A 23093-nucleotide genomic window follows, 5' to 3' on the forward strand; every position below is an offset into this window, starting at 1 on the left:
TTGTTGGAATATGTATCGAAAATCTCAACGGGTTTCATTATAGCAGTTGCGGAGGTCTTGCTCTAAATTTTTGAAATATAATAATAACATTGTAATTCAAAGGTTTGGTATGCTGAGTACTTGTTTCCCATAAAAAAATCGGAAATACTAAATTATCTTTATAAATAGTTGATTCAAATTGTTCACTTAAAACAGCGGAAAACAATATCACATGGTGGATTCAAGAATCTTCTACAGAAAGCTTCACCCAGAACTTCTTGTCCATTTTCACTAATTGTTGGGGCCAACCACTCAATATCTCTAAATCCAGCTTCCTTCAAACATTGCTCATAAAAGTCATTTGAATGAAGAGCCATTGTCGATGTGCATTTGATCTCTGGAAAAATTCGGAAAAAATATCGAATTTTCAAATAATTTTTTAAAACAAATTTTACATTCCAGAACTGAGTAATCATCTCTTGTTGACTCAAAAACTTATAAAAACTTCCAAGTTTATTTTTTCACAATTTTAATATGGTACTGATAGTTATAGTGGGAATTTGGTGAAAAACACACTAGAAAAAGGTTGACATTTTTTTGAAATTTTTAAACTTTCAGTCAAAAAGTAGCAATTACTGTTTTGCCACAAATAAAACTTTTTTTTTTTTCTAATTTTTCTCATTATTTTTTCGAAGAACTTTTTTTCAGCCCTCCCTGCCGAAAACGATTTTTGTAAATTTATTATCAAAAAATTTATATTTCTTACCATTTCCTTCATAGAAATTCGCCGTTACAAGTCCTCCATCCACAAACGGAACCACCCATTTCTCAATTTCCGCTCCCAAATCAATCTAATTGCTTTTCGAAGCTCTTCCTTATCATGTACGTATTGGAGTACAAAAACTGCAGTTGCCACGTGGAACTTCTCATCGAGCTGGAAATCGGTGACGTTGAGATGATGGAAACTTGATTGTTCCGATGATTTGTGGAGGTTCTTGCAATTTTCAATCATTTCTTGAGAGTTGTCGAATCCAACAACTTTTCGAGCTCCCCATTGAAGAAAGGTCGTGCTGTTGAGACCTGGAACACGAGAAAATTAAAAAAAAAAGTATGTGCGGCCGACAGTATACGGGCCGGTTTTTTCTTCAAAAATCTAATGACATCAATAGGACAGTTTTTTTAACTACTGGGCTTGGGCAGCATAGTGCCTTTTTTTAATGGACAAGTATGTACACCTGTAAGTTTTCCAGGTAAATTTTTTTAAATGACAAATAAATTAGAAAAAAAGTATCACTTACCATTTCCACATCCAATATCCAACACCTTCTTATCCTTTAAATTGTATTTTAACAATTTTTCCAGGGTCGGAAGAACCAGATGATCCTGGTAGAGCCATTTTTGTTGGGCTGTAGAATATGGATCCGTGGGGAAGTCCGAAGACATTGAAATGTTTTTAAATTTGGTAGAAAACTTGTGAAGAATGAAGAAAAAAGGTAGATATCATCTTTGAGGTCATGGTGGATGTTTGAAAAAAAAAAGATAAGCATCTAATGGTTCAGTGAGACCGCAAACGTGGAAATGGAAGAAATTTTGTATCGAAAAGGTAGTTCTGAAAAGGTACCAAAAGTAAGTAGCAGAAAACTTTTTGAAAAAAAAAACTTCCACAATGTTTGCCTACCGGAGCTTTAAAAATCTGAAAAAAGTTGTCTTCACGATCAAATCATCATAGGTAGGGCTTACCTGATTGGCAGGCACTGCTTCAAGGCCTGCCGCCTTACATGCGGGTCTTTCGCCTCTTTTTCGCATCTTGGGGTGAATTCAAAAAACTTCTAATTATCTCATTTCACTCATTTTGTTGGCAATTTAATCCAAAAATATATGAAAAGTTCATTTGTGTTTAGCAGAAAGCGTGGGCGCGAAGCAAGCAGAGATCGTCTTAAGGTCAGGCAGAGAGACGCGTTCGGGCGCCTACCTGGAAGCCCATGATATGTCGATTCCAATTTCAGCATGCATATTTCACTACAATCTATCTATACTGATTCCATAAATTACTGTAAAATCTGAAAACCACTATGCAAACTGACAGCTTAATCATATTATGTTGTTAGATCATCCCAATTGATAAGGCAGCAAAACTTGTCATCTAACTGGTATCAGAGAGAAGATCAAGTTTATCCGACAACTTGCTATCATTGCCAGTATAAAACCAAACCAATAGCCTAGAATAATCCTCAGTCTCAACAATGACACAAGCTGTTCTGGGAGTGGTCAACACTGTGACAGCCGTTTCGGTAATCACAGCAATTCTTTTATCTGTTGCAATTCTAGTTGATATCAACAACTTCTCCGATGAGGTCTCTCAAGATCTTACACAATTCCGTGGATACTATGATGATGCGTGGAGAACCATGATGGTCAATGAAGGAATGAAGGGTTTGACTGCTCGTATTTCCAGACAGGCTGGATATGCTACTGGCGGATCACAACAGTGCAGTAAGTTTTTTTAGACTGGATTCAAAATCATTAAAAATTGTTACATTCAGACTGCGGATCTCAAGCTGCTGGATGCCCAGCTGGACCACCAGGAGCCGCCGGAGAAGACGGAACTCCAGGAGAGCCAGGAACTGACGGAGAGGATGGAGGAAACGGTATGCCTGGAGTCGCCCAGATGGCTATGGATGCTAATGGAGGAGCTTGCATCAAGTGCCCAGCCGGAGAGCCAGGACCACCAGGACCAGAAGGACCAGCGGGACCAGCAGGACCAGCAGGAAACGCTGGAGCTGATGGAGAGGCCGGAGCTGAAGGACCAGCTGGAGAGGCTGGACCTCCAGGACCCCCAGGACCAGACGGAAAGCCTGGAGCTGCTGGATCTGACGGAGAAGCCGGAGCCCCTGGAACAAAGACCACAAATGCACCAGGAGAACCAGGACCAGCCGGACCACCAGGACCACCTGGACCAAACGGAGAGGCAGGAGCTGGAAGCGGACCAGGGCCAGAAGGACCAGCTGGACCACCAGGACCAAACGGAAAGGATGGAGAGGCTGGAGCTCCAGGAAAAGATGGAGATGCTGGAGCTGATGGTGCCCCAGGAACTGACGCTGCATATTGTCCATGTCCACCAAGATCCGCTGCTCTTGGAGCCGGTGGTGGCGCTGAGCCAGCCGGAGCCGCCCCAGAAGCTGCTGCCGCTGCCCCAGAAGCCGCACCAGAAGCCGCACCAGCCGCTGAAGGAGCCGGAGGAGGAGCTGAGCCAGCAGGAGCCGCCGCGCCCGATGCTGCTGCTGCTGCCCCAGAAGCCGCCCCAGCTGAAGCAGCACCAGCCGCTGAAGGAGCCGGAGGAGGAGCTGAGCCAGCAGGAGCCGCGCCCGATGCTGCTGCTGCTGCCCCAGAAGCCGCCCCAGCTGAAGCAGCACCAGCCGCCGAAGGAGCCGGAGGAGGAGCCGAGCCAGCTGGAGCCGCTGCTCCAGATGCCGCCGCCGCCGCACCAGAAGCTGCTGCCGCCCCAGAAGCCGCACCAGCTGCCGAAGGAGCCGGAGGAGGAGCAGAGCCAGCCGGAGCTGCCCCAGAAGCCGCCGCCGCAGCCCCAGAAGGAGCCGGAGGAGGTGAAGCCCCACCAACCAACGGAAAGGGAGGAGAAGCTTCCCCAGCCTACCCAACCGGACAGAGCAGCTACTAAATTTTATCTATGCATAATTTATTTATTGACTTCTTATAAAGTTTCACGAAACTTACAACGGTTCATTTTTTGAAGAAAGATGGGTCTCACAGCGATGGGTCTCACATCGATGGGCTCGGAGGTTACTGTAGCAGTTGTTGTATGTGTGTCGTTCGTGTCGAGACTTTATTTTCTCTTGATCTTTCAGTTTGAATTGATTTTTGCAACACTTTGTTTTTGTGCTCGACATCCTTGCAACTTCCGGCCATTTTTTTTAGGGGAAAAAATCTTTTTTTAGATGAAAAATGTTTCTTTTTTCGAATTCAACCTCCTAAAGTCAAGTGCAAATCTTCATAATGAGCACACCGCTGCAACGGCGACGAGGGGTGAAAACAGAGAACCCGTAGAGAGTGTGTGTGTGCGATGGCTCGAAGAGCACGCAGAGACAGCTGCTTCTGCTGCTCCGCCCCCATTTTTTGGGTGCTTGTTTCTTGAAAAGACAGTCGAGTCGTCGTCGTCGTGTGCTTAGTGTTTCTAGCCCCGCCGAGAAAACAAAAGCCATCAGAAGAAGCCTGAAGACGTTCGCGAATGGTCGGTGGATTCCGGATAGGAATGCACTTTCTGGCCTCCGCTCTAAGGTTTCTTGAACCAAGGTTTGTTTGTTTGTTTGTCTCTGTATTTTCAAACGTTTTGGAGAGACACAGAGAAGCTATACACTCTTGTTTCTCTGCTTCTCTCTCCCTCTCCTACCTGAACTTTTAATTTAAACCCCCCCCCCCCCCCTTCCCTCTTGTCAAGTACTCGAGTGTTCCATCTCCCTATTCAAGTCCCACATTACACTTTCGCTAAAAACTTCTTGACATTTTTGGTCATTTCTCATAGGAAGACGGGATTTTCTAAACAAAACATTTTTGGGCGGCGGCGGGCTCCGGACCATCAAATACTAATAAAGTAAACATAATGCGATTGTAGCAAAATTGCTAAGCTACTGGGGCGAAAATTATATTTTTGAAATCAAAAATAATAATAAGGGGTGCCTACATGCCAGGCAAAGTAGGCCGCCTTGTAGGCACGCAGGCAGACATGTTCGTACCTGTATGAAGCTTATAATTTAGGTTGGTGTTCAAAAAAGTGTAATTTCAAAAAAAGTAACAACTAAAAGTTTAAAAAATATATAGGCGGTAGGCAGGCACTGCCTGATCACTTTAAATCGTTTAAATTTTTTGGCGTTTTTGGGATACTTTCAGCACCAATTTTCAGAGTTTAGTGTAAAAATAGACCAGTAGGAGAAAAAATTTAAAATTCAAATTTCAAAAAAATGGAGTAGGCAAGAACCTATTCACGTAGGTAGGAAAAAAAAAATTTTTTTTCTGCATGACTTTGAGTTTTGTAATCTAAACTTTGTTTTTTAACGTTTTCGGCACTCTGAACTCACTACAAAAATAGCCCTGTAGCCAGGAAGGTAGGTATATTCGTGCCTGAAAGAAGGCTAGAAAACACGTTTTTTTTTCAATGCACCCCACAATTTTAAACGCATTCGGGCATTTTTGTGAAAAAAATAAATTTGTTGTCTAGTAGGCTCGCAGGCAGGCATTGTCGTGCCTTACCTAGATCGCTGAAAAATTATTTTCACTTTTTTGTCTTCAAAATCCATCAATAATCCTGAAAACCATTCTATGTGCTCGGAAGGCAATAGGTAGGCACGTAGGCATGTAGGAAGGCTTTTAGACCGCCACGCAGCCTAGGCTCCGACTAATTTTCCGATATCCGATCATCAAACTGATCATCATAACAATATAATAATATTTCTCGCTCTCCTGCTGCTGCTGCTGCTGCTGCTTCATCATTTTTTGTTTCTTCTAAAAATTCGGAAATGTAATCACATGTAATGTGTATACGGGGAGAGCACTCATATCATCTTCTTCCCCTGAATCACACACAGAGAAAAAGCAAGAGTGACTCGCAAAAAAGACAGGTGTTTCTGGAGGTACGTTGGAAGGGGGGGGGAAGATATATTCGTATCGCTCGATATTTCATTGCTGATCGACTTGCGCTTTTTATCCGGAAGATGCGATCGAATCGGTGAGAAAAGAAAATCGAGAGAAGTAGAGAAATATAAGAATTATTTTCGCGTCTTGATCGAAGACATGTGGAGCACCGAGAACGGCCGGGACGCAATTTTTTTCGAACACATTGCAGACACTAAAATTATGTCGGGAGAGGAGGAGGAGGAGGAGGAGGAGGAGGAGGAAAATTAGATTTCAATTTATTTCGAAATGGGGAAAATAATGGAGGATTTAGGGATTTAGAAATCTCGAATTTTTAGTGTGCCTAGACATTCTACGCGGTCGAAGGGCTAGGAAGAGGGGTGCCTACAACCCGCCTCTCGCCTAACTCTCGCCTATCGGAATTAGGTGGCAAGGTATTTTACGATGTTAGAAAAATATCCTTATTTTCGGCTTTTCCGGAGAAAAACGGAATTTTTTTCTCGAAAAATCAATGGTTTTTTTTTTTGAAAAAAAAAACGAAAAATCAATATGACTTAAGAAAAATATTACTTTAAAATTAGGTCTTCCAGAATTTTTTTTTTTTCAATTTTATTTTAAAAATTTTCAAAAAACTAACTCGGGAAAAATAAAATTCTTCCGATTTTACCAACAAAAAAAAACTTACCTACTTGTGTAGTGCCTGCCTACACGCCTGCCTACCACCTACTTGCCTATTTGTAAAAAACAGGAACAAACTGCCTACATGCTTGCCTAGTCTAGTTTTTTTTAATCTAAATATCTGTTCTGAAAAATTTCAAACTTTTGCACAGATTATTCACTTTTTTCCCCTATAAACAGGGAAGTCTCTCCATCACCAAATGATCATATCTTGTCCCATTAAAACTTTTTTTCCAAGAAAAAAAAATTTAAATGCTTCTCCTTCAAACTTGTAAAAAAGAGGCCATCAAAACACACGCTCTCAGCGTGAGTTTTTGAAAAATTGGGGAAGCTCTAAAGAGCAAGATGCTCTAAATGTGGATGAAAATTTTCACACGGGAACACGCCTGCCTGTCGCCCGGAAAACGCCTTCATTGAGCTCTAGGCTCTATGGATTGTATTATTGATAGAGTGACTTCTGTAGTTAATTTAGATATTTGTTTGAACGTTTTAATTTTTTAAGTCAATGGAACACAAATAATAATTTTGCCCAAAAATTGGAAACCTAAAAATCATAATTGCAATAAAAATTTATTTGAAATCACTGCGAAAAAATCTGAAAATTTCCAGAGTTGACGATGACTTTGTTGACCGTCTTCACTACCTCTACACCTCCACAATGGTTCTCATGTTTGCTGTTTTGGTGTCGGCCAAACAATATGGTTCGTAGGTTTTTTTCGGGGTTTTCTCACGTTTTTGAACTTGATACTTTTGTTTTTAATATTATTGAAATTTGAATTAAGATTTCAACTCTTGAAAAAATGAGCGGGAGATTGATTAAATTAGTTTTTTTGAAAAATTTTAGCGTGAAATTCTAATTTTTTCTAACAAATTTTGATATTTAATCAATTTATAATTTTTCTAGATAAAGAATAGAATTGAACATGAATTTTTTATTAAAGTTGCTTTAAAATATTTTAATTGGAATTTTTCGTGGAAATTTTTCGAGAATTTCAAATTTTAGTTTTCAAAAAATTAATATTTTTACCAATACTGTTTGAAAAACAATTTCTGATTTTTGAAAAATTTTGGCGGGAAATTCAAAATTTTAAAAGTTTGGAAAATTTCTCGTGGACCGTTAAAAATTCAATTTCCGTCAAAAAAATTTTTTTTCATGTTACCTACTTAATTAGTTTCGTTAATTTTTTTTCTATTAGCGTCATAGATATTTTCCTGTCTATTTCTTTTTTGCTGCTACCTTTGGAGTAGGTGAAGCAGCAGCATTTTAAAGGTGAAAACTTTCATTATTAATTCATGATAAGTTTTAAGATTTTGCGTGTTGTCACATATCTTTTTGGAGCATCAAAAATATATGCAGGTAGAGAGCAAGCATATAACGAAAAGATGGAATTCACGCTCTGATGGTGAAAGTTGAAGATTTTAGGAGTGTAATCAGGCGAAAATAAATTTTTATATGATACGGAAAATATGTGATAAGAAGTTCTGAGAAGTTGAGAATTACATAATGAAATAGGGGATTTTTTTGGCAAAAACAAAGAAAGCGAATTCTCTACTTTTTTCAGCGGGAAAATATGTCCGCAATGACCAACTGTAAGTGTTAAAAATAATATGAAATAAGAAAAGTGTAGTTTTTTTTTTTATAGTTTTTTTTTTCAATTCTGCAAAAAATAAAAATGGGTGAATTATTTTTGAGTAACCGCGCAAATGAGTAGATTAGTTTTGAAATTTTGTTTGTATATGATTCGGGTCATTGCTTGAAAAATTTTTTTTTCGGCAACACAAAATTAAAAATAAATGTTAAATTATCATTTTTATCTGAATTTTAAAATTTCATCAAAACAATTTTTGCTAAAAAATTAATGTTTTTTATCATTTAAAAACCACATCAAAAAAGAACAATTTTTGAAAAGAGTTTCCCCAAAAAAATTAAAAATTTTTTGAAAAATTCCCGATTCTTTTATTACCCGCAAAATTTATACAAACAGCATTAGACTCAAATAATTTTTAAAAAATTTAATGTTAATTTCCAGTGATTTTTGCCATTCAAATGAATATTAGCATTGTTTTGTTAGTTTCCAATTTCCTATAACATTCCTCAACTTTTTCTGCTAAAAATCAGATAGGCTTCTGGTGATTTGATTCAAGTTTCCGTCTTGGTTTCGTCCATTAATTTCCTTTTTTTCGAAAAAGACCCACCAGCAAGCAACTAACGGCTGGGGGCCAGTGTACCAAGTTATTTCTGCTATTTAAAAAAATTAAATGAATCAAAATCCATAACTGTCTTATTATAAAATTTATTATAAGTTTTAAAATTCTTGATAAGTATTCTGATGAGAAAAACTAAAATAAAAATAAAACGCAAGCCAAAAAAATCGATAACTATTTTCAGTCGGTCACCCGATAGAATGTTTTGTGCCGGCACAATTTACCAGGGCAATGGAACAATACACAGAGAACTACTGTTGGGTACAGAACACGTATTGGGTGCCGTTTCAGGTAAAATATCTATAAAACTTCAAAACTATACAAATTAAATATGTATTTCAGGACCTGATACCACACCGATTAGATGATAGAGAACGCCGGCAAATAGGATATTATCAATGGGTTCCATTTGTGTTAGCTGTAGCTGCGCTGACGTTTCATATTCCGTCATCGGTTTGGAGAATGTTGGCTGGGCAGAGTGGTGAGTTTTGGAATATAATTAATTCAAATTTTTCAAATATTTGATAAATTAAATTTGAAATTGGCTTCTCCTGTACCTAAAATTTCGTTTTTTTTTTTAATTTACTTTGATATTTTGGTTATTTAAGCACTTAGGAGTGGTTAAAATTTTAATTTTAGAGCTTTCTAATTTTTCAGCTGAAGTTTTGTTCAGTTGCCAAATTTTTTGAAAATTTGGCATTTTCGAGTCCTTATAATTTTTTTTTGAAATCTTTTTGGAGAGAATTAAGAATTATAGAATTATAGAATTAAGAATAACAAGGGTAAAAAAAAATTTTGAGCAAAATTATTAAGTTTTTCTGTTAAAGGAGCACAAAATTATTTCCCCGCTGCCTCAAAACCAACCATAAGATTTCTAAAAATTGAAGCTTGAACGCATAATATTCTCCATTTTCTTATATTTCAGGCCTGAACGCCGGCCTAGTCCTCCAACTAGTCTGCGGAGACGAAAACGTGGATCCAGTAGTCCGTGACAAGACAGTAGACATAGTTGCTCGTCACATCGATGATGCTCTTATGTACCAAAGGGATCACGGAGCCCGACGACACAGTGTCTACATCTTTGCAATTTTCAAGCTCGGAAAGTTCTACGGAGCCTACGTATCGTCCGTCTACATTTTCATAAAAGCTCTTCATCTTGCAAATGTGATTCTACAATTTATGCTTCTCAACTCATTTCTTCAAACATCGGATTATCCAATGTTCGGAGCACATGTCCTTTACGACTTGTTCATGGGAAGAGAATGGAGGGATTCTGGAAAGTTCCCACGAGTCACACTTTGTGATTTTGAAATTCGAGTTTTGGGGAATGTACATAGACATACTGTTCAATGTGTGCTAGTCATCAATATGCTCACCGAGAAAATTTTCATTTTCCTGTGGCTCTGGCTAACAGTTCTGGCAATTGTGACAGCGTTGAATTTGATATTTTGGTTCATTGCATTGGTTTCGAATTCTTGTCGAGAACATTTTGTTTCGAAGCATTTGGATATTCAGTCTGATCAGATTAGTCGATTTGTGCACCGGTTTCTTCGAGCAGATGGGGTTTTCCTATTACAAATGATTGCATCGCATTCTGGAAATTTGATGGCCGCAAAAGTAAGTTCTCTCAAATTGTTCTATTTTGTAAGTATTTAGGCAATTCAAAATTGTTATATTAAAAACAGTTTTTTTTTCTGATTTTTGGATTTCCTAAAGAAATTTACATATTTTAATCGAAAAATTGAAAACAAATTTTTTTCTAATTTTTGAACGATTTTTTTTTTCAATTTCTGAAAAAAACCAAGAACTAAGATTTTTGTGAAAGCCAAAACTTAAAATAGCCGAAAAGCCTGAAATTTTTGATTTTTCAGTTTTTTGTAATAAATGAGCAGTTTTGAATTGAGTTTCAGGAAACTATAGAAAAAATACCGAAAGTTATCAAAAAAAAATCCACTTTTAAATTTGTCGATTTTTATGGGCAGAAAAAAATTCGTTGAAAAATTGAAATAAAACAATTTCCGGGAAATCGGAAAAAATCGAGAAAACACATGTATGTATTACATATCAAAAATATACTTATTCAAGAATAGTTTTTCTGAAAAATGAGAATCAAAACATGACTATCAAAAATTTGAAATTTTCTACAAATTGAAAAAAATAAAAATTTTTGAACACCAAACAGCCAGGTAGGCGGCAGTCATAAAACTTGAATAAAAATCTTTTTTTTTCAGGTAACCGAACAACTGTGGATGATATTCGTCCGACGAAGTGGAAAACCAGTGATAGAGGACAAAATTGAGGACCGTGGATCGGTACGAAGCACGAATGGGAATGATTGGGAATCGGTGGGCGAGCTGTCGATTGTTGACTGTTAAAGTATTGATATTTCAGACAGAAAAAAACATCAAAAAATTTTACTTGAAGCATTTATAGACAAAGTAACAATTAATATCAAAAAATCTAGCCTTTAAAACCGCTGTTTAGATTCCCTCGAAAATGAGATGCCCCACTTGTACTTTTGAACTAATCAGTGTCATACTCCACCTACTCCATCTGATCGGTCGGGAAGTGGGCGGAGCTAATCACTGATTGGACGGGTGACTGCTGAACCAATCAGTGCCTTTACACCCCGCCCACTCCATCTCATTGGTTCAAAAGTAGGGGGAGCAATTCGCTGATTGGTCTTGCAGTTCTCCTTTTTGGAAGGTTCAAACAAGCGTTCAAAAGTTAGATTTTTCATTATTCTTTCGATTATTTCTGGTTTCCGGTATTTTTTTAAAGTAATTTTAAGACACCTTTTTCATTCACACTACTATTAATTTAATTTAAAAATCAAAATTTTTGCAAAACAAGAACTAACAGCTCTCAAAAGCCCTCCTAATAACCCAATTTTCATTTTGTTTTCCTAAGTTTTAGTTTTTATATTTTAGTTTCAGTTTCAAATTTTCAGTTTTCTCAAATAATTTCTCATATAAATTGATTTTCATTTCCAGCACGACGACGGGAAAACCTCGCTGAAACGTGGCGATTCATGGCATGAGACGTCACTTCCCCCGCCAATGCCCAGTCTTCCGACACGGACACATTATGTTTGACAATGACAGATTTTTTCTGAAAAGTTCAGAACATGGTTCCATTTTTTTCAAGACGAGCTTGATCATGATCTTCTCTTCATCTTTACGGGTACTTGATCTCCTTCTTTCATTAGTCACCCCGCTATTCCATTCATTGTATGAAAAAACACCCATTCTTTCCGATTTTTGTTTCAAAATTATGTCTTTCATGTCATAAACACATTTTTCTGTGGTTTCTTCCATTAAAAAATGACGTCAATTTCTAGAGGAAAATACTTGAAAAAGTACTACAAGTGTTCAAACAGTCTGCAGTAAAATCTTGAAAGTTCAAAAATCTAGGGAAGAATTGGAAAAAGATCAGAAAAAATTGGCGTTTCTTGGCACATTGGTAATTTTCTGCAACTGGGGATTTTTTTTGCCAAATTCGGAAAGTCAGCAATTCTCGGAAAATTCCGTGTTTTTGCCAAATCGTGCAAATTGGCATTTTTTTTTTCATTTTTTTTCATCTCGTGCAAATCAGACAAATCGGCAATTTGAGGAAATTTCCGTTTATTCCGCAAATGGTACAAATTAACAATGTTGGGCATATTCCGCAATTTTGGGCAACTGGGAATTTTTGCCAAATTCGGCAAATCGGCAATTCTCGGAAAATTCCGTGTTTAGGTCAATTCGTGCAAATTGGCATTTTTTCAACTCGTGCAAATCTGGTAAAATCGGCATTTTCCGTTATTTGCCAAATCCGGCGATTTTTGGCAATCGCCGTTTTTAGGCAAATTTGAAATTTTCGGCACTTTTGGGCAACTGCTGTTTTTTTTTTTTGAAAAATCATGCAAATTGGCAATTTTTGCCAAATTCGGCAAATCGTCAAATCTCCAATTTTTCGGCAAATCAGAAATTTACGGCAAATGTCGTTTTTTTGCCAGTTTGGAAAATGTTGATAATTAACGGTTTTCAGTTCATCGTCAATTTACGTCAACCACCGTTTTTTTTTGGAAACTTTTATTTTAGGCAATTGCCATTTTTTAGAGTTTCCAATTGCAGAAACCGCCAAAAATTTAATTGCAGATTCCAATAATCAAAGTCCATCACCAGAATAAACCCCAAAAATTGTCTAAATCTCAAGTGTTTACCTACCTACCTAATCTGGAATCTACTGCTCTCAAGTAGGGCGGCGGCGGCGGCGGCAAGAATCGGTCACAAAGTTCATTTCTTACTTCTATTTTTGATTGTGAAGTCACATGTGATTGAAAGATCACACCCAAGTTTGATCCTATCAAAAAAAAAATAAAGTTTCAAGTTGAAAATTGGGCTTCCACAAGGTGTTTGATCAGTAGTTCAGGTAATTTTGAAGTAAAAAAAGGGTTGACCTTTATGGGGAGATACTTGATAGAATTTTGAAAACGGAAGTTTTGGTCTGAAATTTTTAAAACCGTGAAACCCCTTCTCGATCTTCTGAGGTTATAAATTTGAAATTTTGCAAAAAAAAAACGACAAAATCGCTTATTACACATCGCGCGTCCACATTCGGCTTCACCTTTTAACCATTTCACTGAAATATGGTCGTTACTACTGATAATATAGTAAACAGATCGTTTTTTCTTGATATAGCATACTCTCGTAGACGATTATCATATTAGGCGGGCTTGAAGGTCAGCTGAACAATACACATCTGTCAGGCGGTAAAAACTGGGGGCGGGGCGGAGATTCAGGGGAAGTGACCGGCGGGCATTTTTGAGACAATTTCAGTTTCACTTTTTATTTACTAACCGGTCAGGAATACGGACGGATACCTGTATGCAACAGATATATCTACTGAGTTTGGTAAGTTGGGGGGGACTTTTTTGTTCAGGTACAAGAAGCTATAAATGTTTAATAAACCTCTTTTCAAATTGGATTTGAGTCAGGGTTCTAGATTTCACTAGGTTATTCATACCAAAAAACCATGGCGCAATGTTGATAAGATTTGTTTAATTCTGCACCCCAACACGACATCAAGTTTGCACCTGCAAAATAACCTATTAGGACTATTTCGCTTAACATGCACTTTACACTGACTTTTTAGATAAAAACTTGAAGTACTGATATTCAAAGTGCTACTCTTGCCAAATTTTTCGGCAATGAACAGAAACTCAAATATGTTCGGCAATCGGCAATTGTGCATCGGCAAAAGTTTTTGCAATTTTTTGAGATTGTCAAATTTGTCCAACATTATTTTTGATATCAGAAAAATATAGAACATTGCCGGTATTGCCCAACTCGCACTTGCCGTCCGAATTCGGGAATTTTCAAAAGTTTTGGAAAAAATGTGGTTTTGCTATGAAGTATACCCGATTTGAAGTTTAACGGTGGTGTAGCACCAGTTGGAAAACTGTTAAAAATTACTCCTATGATCCTATGATGTCAACTTGACCAAATATCAAAATAAGACTTTTCAAACAACAATTTGTTGAAACAATTATTTTAATTAACGACGGCTTCCTAAAAAGTGTCGAAAACTGGGATTTTTCCAATCTTGAAAAAATCATTCAAAATTTTAAAAAATTGTGTGAACATATTTACTATGAAATTTGAATATTTTAGGTTTACATCAGCGGTTCTTGAAAAACTTTTTACTAATTATAAGGATACTCCACCTAGCTTAATGATCTTAGTAAAAAACCGAACACTCGGCAAATTTTGGTTTTGCACATTTTTTTTTTTGAAATTTCAGAATTTATATTTTAATCGGAAAAATTGTACGCATCCTATGAATGTTTCTACATCTGTTTTGAAAAGTAAGCAAATTCTATCAAAATATCGAGAAAAAACGGAAAAAAAATTACAAATTTTAATAAAAGGCACAGCTTCAAGTGTTTCCGTTTTTTTTAAATCCCTCTAAAAACTTTCGGCAAATTGATTTTTTTTTTTGGCAAACGGCAAATCGGGAATTTGCCAAAAATTATAATATCCGGCAAATCGGCAAACCGGCAAATCGGCAAACCGGCAATTTGCCGATTTGCCGAATGGTAATTGCCCACCACAGGTTTGAACATTATGAAAACCCGGTAATTTTGACATATTAAATAAAATGACCAATTTGAAACCCCCAGACAAAAATGCGATGTTTCTTAAAATTTCTTGCCCCCTTGTTGTTAACCTCACCAACCAAATTTGGCAAATTTCTTGACCATAATGTCATCTATGATCATATCAAAAGTGACCAGTCGAGTGTTTCAAACTTTCCTCGCTTCTCTCAAAAAACTTTCAGCACTTCTCAATTAGTGTTTTCTCACACAACATAGTATTACAAGACGGTCTGAAACCGCTTCTCTCGACTTCCTTAAATGATGAATGATACTGCATTCAATCTTCCTCTCCCATAATTCGCTTGAACATCGAGAAAAGGACGTGTTTTGATAGTGTGTATCACTGACACTATAACCCCACCCTTTGCCCTGGACCACCACTTCTCCTCCCACTATTTTCACTTTTTTTCTTACCGCTTCATATTATTTGACCTGAATTTTCACGCTATTATTTTCAGATAATATTTTTCAAATTTTATTTTTGACTTTCTACTAGGCTTTGTAATTAAAAATGTTATTGTTACAGGTAACTTTTTGACAATTTAATAGGCCAAAAGTATCATACATCAGAATTAATACACTCCAAAAAGTTATAGAATGTTAAAAAATTACATTCAGAGTTTTTGGTAAATTGCCAAATCTTTGATAAATTGCCAAATTTTTGATAAATCGCCAAATTTTAGGTTAATTGTCAAATTTTAGAAAATGTCAAATTTTAGGTAAACTGTCAAATTTTTGGTAAATTGCCAAATTTTTGGTAAATTAAAAAGTTTTTGGTAAATTGATAAATTTTTGATAAATTGCCAAATTTTTGATAGTATGCCAAATTTTAGGTAAATTGCCAAATTTTTGGTAAATGTCAAATTTTAGGTATACTGCCAAATCTTTGGTGAATTGCCAAATTTTTGGTAAATTGCCAGATTTCTTGTAAAATGCCAAATTTCGGTAAATTCCCAAGTTTTAGGAAAATGTCAAATTTTAGGAAAACTGCCAAACATTTTGTGAATTGCCTAATGTTTGGTGAATCGCTGAATTTTAGATAAACTCCCAAATTTCTGTTAAACCGCCAAGTTTTAGGAAAATGCCAAATTTTAGGTAAATTGTCAAATTTTAGGAAAACTGCCGAATTTTGGTGAATCTTCTTAAAAGTGAAACTAGTTTAGAAATCTTTTAATCATAAATTCGAGAAAAAATTTTTTTAATAAATTTTCAGGGAAATTCTTGAAATTTTTTTTTCAAAAAAATTTCAACCAAATTTATTTTTCACAACTTCTAACTGCCTATATACTCTTAATTATGACTTACATCCTCCAACAGTTTTTTTTTTCAATTTTAAAAATATAAGATCAACTTCTAATGACACTAGAACACTAAATCAGATCAGAAAAAACTTTAAAAAAATTTAAAGTTTTTTTCAAAAAATTCCAAAATTACTATCAATTCCAGGTTGGTGCTCTCGCAGCACTAGCAGTCGTCGTTCATGCACAGACCACGCCCCTCTTCCCAGTTGCGTGTGAGCTCAACGTGCTCATAGTTCTCGACAGGTCCGACTCGGTGAAGGGTGGCTTCAATAAGAGTCGGAAGTTTGTGACAGATGTCTCAGAAGAGCTTCAGATCGGTCCGGAGAAGCATCGAGTCGCCCTGATTGTCTATTCGGGGCTCAGTTATCGGCGGGAGGTGATGCCGTGGAACTTTGCAAAGTCGAACGAGGAGTTTGTGAGGAAGGTGAACGCGTTGAGAGCCATCGGAGGAACGACGAATACTAAGAAGGTGAGCGAGGCGTTTTTCGGGGCGAAATTCGGGCGCCTTCCTTAATTACCAATTTTAAAATGAAATTTTGTTGCTACCTAGGCCACTTTACACTTATGATACAGAATTTCTCTATCAAAATTGAAATAAAAACTGATAACTGTTTTCATTTTGATTAATATGTTTTTCTGTTTCTATGTTTTTTCTATGTGCTTTTTGGCGTCTTTTTAACGATCCATTTTCATGACCCTACCACCAGGAATTTGGATTTCAACACAACTGATAAAAATACCCCCAAATGTTATTGTTCTGTTGACTTTTTTGTGTTATATTTCAGGCGCTGGAAGTTGGCCTCGAATTGATGGCCCAGAGGAATGTGTCGATTCCGACGCTTGTTATGGTTGTGACCGATGGACGGTCGGCCGACGATCCGAAGGGACCTGGGCAGATTCTTCAGGCACAGCCGAACACATGGGTATTTGCTGCGGCGACCGGGGATCCGGAGAAAGTTGACACGTAAGGACATCTTGAGAAATGAAGGTGCATGCGCTTGCCTGCCTGGCGCATGAGCATGCCTACCTAGCAACCGTAGCGAACACATTAAAAATTTTCAGCCGAGAACTCATGGACATTACTGGAAACATCAACCATATTGTCATGCACAGAGGACGAGATTTGGCTACAGACATTACTAGAAGACTTTTGAGACAGGCTCAAGACAAGTGTAGGACTACTACTACTACAACGACTACTACAACCACCACAACCACAACAGATCCTATCACTGGTATCACATCTGGAAGTTTCGTTTTTTTTTTGAAATTCTTGTATTCCAGGTTGCGAACTAGACCTTGTTCTTGTCCTCGACTTCTCTACAACCACTGACCCAGTGTATAATTCGTACAAAGATCTCAGCAAGCGATTGGTGTCTCAGTTAAAGATTGGACCTCATTATACACAGGTATGCTTAAAATAATATTTCACGGAGATTTCAAATAACAGAAGAATAAATTAAAAATCAATTTCCAGGTCGCCGCGGTCACATTCGCCACTGTCGGACGGACGAGAGTACGTTTCAATCTGAAAAAGTATCAGACGCAGGAAGAAGTTCTCAGAGGAATTGATAACTTGAAATCGAGAGGTGGAACTACTGCTATTGGTATGATAACTTTTTCGAGTCTATCGCGGTAGGCACGTCGTGCCTTTGCCTACTTACCTGCCTGCCTACTGTGTGTTTTCTAGCAGCGTTGGAGGCAAGCAGGTAAGCATGCGTAGATCACCTTGAAAAGTACCCGGCAGGCTGGCAGGCACAAGTTACCTAAAAGATAGGCAAGCAGGCAGGTGTAGGTCACCCTTAAGGTAGGCGTAGGTCGCCTTTAGGCAGATAGACAGTGGTTTCCTTAAAGGCAGGCAGGCGTTGGAATCGACCAAACGAGTCTAATTTTCAGGTGCCGGAATCGAGAAAGCCCTGACACAACTCGACGAGTCCGAGGGTGCCCGACCCGGAATTGCAACAAAAGTGATGGTTGTATTCACCGATGGATGGAGTAATAAGGGTCCTGATCCGGAAAAAAGAGCCCGAGATGCAGTGAGCTCTGGTTTTGAGATGTATACAGTGGCTTATACGGTAGGTTTTGACAGATAACTTACTGTTGGGTTGAAGGCGCATGACGTCGAGTAAAACCAATTTTTAAAAATTTTTGAGCGTGTCGAGACCCGTCAAACTTATTGTACAAATTTTTCACTGTGTTTCCCATCTCTCCCTCGAGCTACCACCTCCCTCTCCTCTCTCACCATCTCCCCGTTACTAGAAACTAGAGAAACGAGAGTAGGGAACAAATAGACACTGAGATAGGGTTATTTTTGCGGTCCTCTGGTGTAGTGGTTATCACGTCTGCTTCACACGCAGAAGGTCGCCGGTTCGAACCCGGCGAGGACCTAGCTTTTGGATTTTTTATTTCAATTTTAAAGCCCAACTTTCAGGCCCACACTCCTGGAGCAGTAACCCTAAACAACGAAACATTGTCGGCTATCTCTGGTGACGTCCATCACACTTTTACAGACGTCACATTCCAAGCTCTTATCGACAAAATCAAGCAACGAAATCTGCCTTGCATGCCATAATTTTTTTGGGCAAAAAAGATTTTGTAAATATGTGTAAACTTAATTTTGTAAAATTGTACACACAGAGAAAATGATGATTCGTTCGAAAACTCAGGATTTTGCATGATTTATATATATATTTCAATTGTGTAATCTCTTTCTTTATATGAAAAATCTGAACATTTTTCTACCTCAATAAATGTATATATTTAAGAAAAACACTTCGCTTTCACCAGTAAACTGTGAGAAGCATTTTTGCAGTGGAGCGAGGTTGCCTCCCCTGCCTACTCACATGAGTGTGACGTCACGCGTGGAAAGTTTTCGTGACGTCACTCAAAAATCTTGACTTCCGGAGAACACTAAGGTAATCTCGGCGAATCTAATCAGTTTTGCTCCTTCAATTATCAATCGCTCAAACAAACATTGTGGGTATTACTCATACCATCCTACATACACGCAACCATACGCTTTTTTTTGTTTTTAGTATGATCTCGAGTGGCAAAAAGGGAAGAGAGAAGAGCAATAGACCAGTATTTGTGATGTCTCCGTCTCTAATCTCTCGTTACGTTTTTGAACGGTTAGTAGTGATTGGAGTGCCTCGCAAATATTGTTTCTGTTTTGTTGATCAAGTTTCTTTAGTAGTTGTTATTGTTTTCTAAAAATGTTTGGGATTCCTGGGAGCCGACTTTTTGAACTTTATCTATAAAATTTTATTGTCAAAAATGCCTAGGTACTACAGAAAAAAAACGAAAAATCGCAAATTTTGGCTGATCTTTATTCATTTGAATTGCCGCGCGTTGGCACTCTTTTCCAATCACGGATTTCTAGCTTCCCTCATAAATTGAAATGGAAGAGTTTGCCGAACTAGGCCATTTTGGCCCGGCCACATCTGGGGTAGATTTACGGCGAGTTGCGTGTCGCGTCGCGGCTTGATTTTAGTTGTAAAACTAAATGTATTTGTCCGTGTGAAGTACACAACTTTCCCACGCGTTGTCCGGCGCGCGATTGTCAATGGAGCGCGAAAAATTCAATGAGGGAGGCCAGAACCCCGTGTCCACCAATTTTAATGCAAATTCTTTGTTTTTTTTTAAAGAAAATTCAGAACACCACGATAAATCTTGCGGGAATTATGAAAAAAAAATTTTGACACAAATTAAATATTTTAATAGTCATAGAACCTAATTTTTAAATTGAAAGTCTTCAGAAAAACGAAGAATTTGTGTTGAAATTGTGTTGAAAAATTTTTTTATTGTAAAAAAATTCAATATGCAGCGCTAGAAAAAAGTTTACTTTTTTGTAGTTAGGAAAGACCTGAGAAGAAGAAGCTGCGATTACAAAAGTAAAAAAAGTAAAAAGTTTTGATAAGTTGCTCAAAAAATGTCTCAAAAGTACAATGGATCCACTAATCGGCACATTGATATTTGAGTTTTTTTTTTTGAGTAACTTCAGGAGAGTTTTTTCAAAAAATAAAATTATTTTCAAAAACTACAAATAATTTTCTATATTTCTATGAGGCATTTTCAAAAAAGAACTTTGGCATATCTGCTTGGAATGTCCTGTTGAATGAACAGCCTTCACCCCGCACCTGATTAAAACACAAATTCCGAACAGTTTTTCTTTCGAATCCTAATCTTTTAATATATATCCAAAGTCTAGTCTATTAAACAGAAATAATAGAAGAAATGTCAAAAGATCAAAATAGAAGCAATTTTTTCATTCCAACATCCCCCTCGCAATGTACCTTTGTGTTCACTGATCGTCATAATCCGATCCATTCTATCCGTCACTTTTGCTATCTTTTCTCTTCATATCCTCATTCTTATATATCTATATAGTTTTCCATGTTTCTGAATAGTCTTTGTACCCCCTCTGTACATTCTCAAAAGTTAAGAAATGTCTGAATGTTTGGAGACGTGCCAATTGTTGTTTTAACTTTCGTGTTCAATTGCTCATAGAGAGGGGTGAGAAGAAGAAGAAGACGCAGAAAAAGCAATACTCAAATGTTGCCACATTTTTGTGGCAACATTTGAATTAGAAGAATCTTAATGTTGCGAAATTGCTCTTGACTCTGAAATTATAGGCCTGAAAATTATAGCCCTCTGGAAATCAGAAAGGTGTGTTAGAACTTTTGTTCTCTTCAAACTTTGAAGTCACCGAAGGATTTCGCACTTGTGCCTGCCTGCCTGCATGCCTACCGCCTATTCAGTCGCGTTTGCATCCGGCAATTTCCCTTCTTCACATTTTTTGAGTCTACCTCTGAGCAAGCCCTTCTATACGACTGCCTACCTACGTTCAAGCCTGTCGCTCATCTATTCGAATTTAGAATTTGGATTAGAGAAGATTTACGAAATTTAATTTACTAGACGAACGCCCGACATTTTCTGGGTTTCGCGACTTATCGTATAGTTGAATGTTAGGCCCTCGTGCCGGCCTGTTCGCCTACCTACGTGCATTCCTTGGGTAGTGCTAAGTCGTAAGAGCCTATTCAATATATCAGTTTTCTACTGCGCCCGACGGTTTGCGGGTTGCGATGTCATTTTGTGAGTGGTTAGCCTTACTAGTTGGAGCAGGACACATACATAAAGTAGGGAACCTTGTATGCAGGCAGGCTAAAAATTGTCAACAAACTGTTCGAGTTTGACCAGACAGTAGTATAACTTTAGCCAATTTCCTTCTACACAAAAACCTGTGCAAAATTCCGGCTAATAAACCATTTGATCAGGTGCTCAGGAATTGCTCACCGAGTTCCGTTCTCTCACTCCGTTTGTTGTCTGATGTTTTTTAGTTGAACTCTCCCGTCTTAGTCAGCACCAACAAATAGATCGTTGACGTATTTGTGAGTGACTATATGTATGAGCCAAATGATCATTATTTGTTAGTGGGCAAAATGTGTGCAAGGACAACGGCACAATTGTGTTGCTACAGTTTTTATTGTGTCCGATGATTCAAAAAGAAACTCTGGCGAGTAAATAAATAGGTCAAAAGTCAGGAAACACTTTAAATTTAATCATAGGCACACATATGCATACCAGGCTGGAAGGCAACCTACGCCTACCACCTCCCTACACCTAATTTATAAATCTTTTAATTTAAAAATCTTTATAAAAATTAGCTGCAACTTTTTCGGGCTCTTTGGCGTTGTCTGGGAGTCGTGCTGAAACTTGAGTCCTAGCCCTGAAATTGTTTGTTTTTTAATGGAAATGTTTCATGTAGCTAAAAAATTTCAGATCGATTTTTTAAAAATGAAGGTGCTCCTCTGCTGCTAAATTCTGTGTAGTTACAAATTTCATTGATTATTTTTCAAATGACGGAGGTACTTGATAGCTTTATTGACACTTTGCAAGCTTATTTTAGTCCCCACGGGGACTGGGCCGAGCCCGGCAGAAGTGCAACGCCAGGACGACCCTTGGGAAGTCGAAGCAAGCCCCGAGTCTTCCCAGGGTTCCAAAAATCATATAACCTTTATTACACTCATTTGAGTGTATACCGTAGGTTAATACGATAAGAACAGATACTACACTTTGATCTTAGCTAATAAGCCGAAGAAGCGATACTGAATGGAGGAGAGGGTAGGGGCAGTCCTGAGCTGTGTACCGACAAATCATAGATGCGCGTGTGGAACTATTAAATGGCGGAGGTGAGAGTGGAGGATAACTATACTGTGCACGTGAACCGTTAACGTAGGCATGAAGTAGGCACTCATGCAGGCAACTAGGCAGAAGGTGTGATGTATAGGCACAGAAACAGTCTGGTAGGGGTCAGAAAATAAACTCACATCAGGAGTGAGCTAGGCTAGGCACGCAGGCATGAGCTAGGCAGGTCGTCATGAGATACTCATTGCCATAAATTCGTACCTAACAAAGCCTTGCTAAAAATATTTTTTTACAAAAGAAATGTTGTCGTTCTTTCCGTCCAAGAGTTCAAGTACATCCGTATATCCAAACAAATGTATCAAACTTCGTACAATCTCACTCCCCTTTCTTCCCGTGAGACGGGAAGATTCTTATCTTCAAATTATTCTACGGGAGCGTCTTTGACATAGCCTTTGTTGCCTGATCAACTTTCCATCCAATCGTTCTGCTTTTATGGATTGATCCCTTTTTTGATGATTTTGAATCAGACTTTCTAAATGTATTTGGTTGTTTTTTTTTTGAGAAGAAATTGTTATTTTACGGAGCACAAAATGCCTACTTACCTGCCTCCAAGACGATCCTGGATTTAATAACGACCTATGACTGCCAGCCTACTTTCAAGGCGACCTATGCCTGCCTACCTGCCTCCAAGGCGATCAACGTCTGCCCGCCTGTCTTCGAAGCTATCAATGTCTGCCTATCTCATTTTTCTCATTTTTAGCAATCTCAAAGCAAAAAGTAATGTTCAAATTTTTATATTAGGTAGTCAGGCACCTAGGATAGTAAGCATACGTTGGATACGTAGTCATGACACCTGCCTACCATGTAACTCTTACCATCTAACAGCGTTAAAAAAGCAACAATGAATCAGAACACTCACTCTCCACACCCATGTTACAATTTCGAACACATATTTTGTACATCTGGAGTTGTAAAACTGAAACAACAAACTAGTAACAAAATTC

The 23093-nt window shown here is 37.9% G+C and overlaps 4 protein-coding genes and 5 non-coding genes across 12 annotated transcripts; 5 read left to right on the forward strand and 4 right to left on the reverse strand.

Moving 5' to 3' along the window:
- Positions 1 to 145: 145 nt before the first annotated feature.
- Positions 146 to 1422, reverse strand: prmt-4 (Methyltransferase domain-containing protein; the record flags this gene model as incomplete). The annotated part of the gene is made up of 3 exons (NM_067555.4): positions 146 to 376; positions 746 to 1059; positions 1278 to 1422. 2 exons carry the CDS (start codon positions 1420 to 1422, stop codon positions 770 to 772), a joined length of 435 nt encoding a protein of 144 aa, NP_499956.1. The 3' UTR covers positions 146 to 376; positions 746 to 769.
- Positions 1423 to 2222: 800 nt separating this feature from the next.
- col-102 (Nematode cuticle collagen N-terminal domain-containing protein) lies at positions 2223 to 3710 on the forward strand (the record flags this gene model as incomplete). Its single annotated transcript, NM_067556.2, has 2 exons — positions 2223 to 2472; positions 2523 to 3710. 2 exons carry the CDS (start codon positions 2223 to 2225, stop codon positions 3653 to 3655), a joined length of 1383 nt encoding a protein of 460 aa, NP_499957.1. The 3' UTR covers positions 3656 to 3710.
- Positions 2996 to 3100, reverse strand: C18H7.14. The gene has a single exon (NR_052879.1). It is a non-coding gene; the product is annotated as an Unclassified non-coding RNA C18H7.14 (non-coding RNA).
- A 423-nt stretch (positions 3711 to 4133) lies between the features above and the next one.
- On the forward strand, positions 4134 to 11841 carry inx-18 (Innexin). Of its 2 annotated transcripts, none has more exons than NM_171246.5 (7): positions 4134 to 4287; positions 6910 to 7001; positions 8690 to 8796; positions 8848 to 8986; positions 9431 to 10122; positions 10737 to 10850; positions 11499 to 11841. In NM_171246.5, exons 1-7 carry the CDS (start codon positions 4223 to 4225, stop codon positions 11598 to 11600), a joined length of 1311 nt encoding a protein of 436 aa, NP_741294.1. In that variant the 5' UTR covers positions 4134 to 4222; the 3' UTR covers positions 11601 to 11841. The 2 variants fall into 2 exon arrangements, with proteins under 2 accessions (NP_741294.1, NP_741295.1); NM_171247.6 differs by having other exon boundaries at positions 4152 to 4287; positions 10737 to 10881; positions 11499 to 11811.
- Positions 11842 to 13322: 1481 nt separating this feature from the next.
- C18H7.1 (VWFA domain-containing protein) lies at positions 13323 to 18715 on the forward strand (the record flags this gene model as incomplete). 3 transcript variants are annotated; one of them, NM_067558.6, is made up of 8 exons in its annotated part: positions 13323 to 13400; positions 16091 to 16414; positions 16731 to 16909; positions 17008 to 17180; positions 17230 to 17354; positions 17423 to 17552; positions 17842 to 18020; positions 18377 to 18715. In NM_067558.6, 8 exons carry the CDS (start codon positions 13374 to 13376, stop codon positions 18515 to 18517), a joined length of 1278 nt encoding a protein of 425 aa, NP_499959.1. The 3 variants fall into 3 exon arrangements, with proteins under 3 accessions (NP_499959.1, NP_001294297.1, NP_001368221.1); NM_001307368.3 differs by lacking the exon at positions 13323 to 13400 and adding an exon at positions 15156 to 15170 and having other exon boundaries at positions 18377 to 18517; NM_001380013.1 differs by lacking the exons at positions 13323 to 13400; positions 16091 to 16414 and having other exon boundaries at positions 16755 to 16909; positions 18377 to 18517.
- On the forward strand, positions 18261 to 18333 carry C05G6.t1. The gene has a single exon. It is a non-coding gene; the product is annotated as a tRNA-Val (tRNA).
- C18H7.16 lies at positions 18261 to 18334 on the reverse strand. The gene has a single exon (NR_131454.1). It is a non-coding gene; the product is annotated as an Unclassified non-coding RNA C18H7.16 (non-coding RNA).
- A 3127-nt stretch (positions 18716 to 21842) lies between the features above and the next one.
- On the forward strand, positions 21843 to 22049 carry C05G6.5. Its single transcript, NR_052880.1, has one exon. It is a non-coding gene; the product is annotated as an Unclassified non-coding RNA C05G6.5 (non-coding RNA).
- Positions 21863 to 22048, reverse strand: C05G6.4. The gene has a single exon (NR_052881.2). It is a non-coding gene; the product is annotated as a small nuclear RNA C05G6.4 (small nuclear RNA).
- Positions 22050 to 23093: the final 1044 nt, after the last annotated feature.

This window comes from Caenorhabditis elegans, chromosome IV (genome assembly GCF_000002985.6).
Source record: "Caenorhabditis elegans chromosome IV".
In the NCBI taxonomy this organism is placed as follows: domain Eukaryota; kingdom Metazoa; phylum Nematoda; class Chromadorea; order Rhabditida; family Rhabditidae; genus Caenorhabditis; species Caenorhabditis elegans.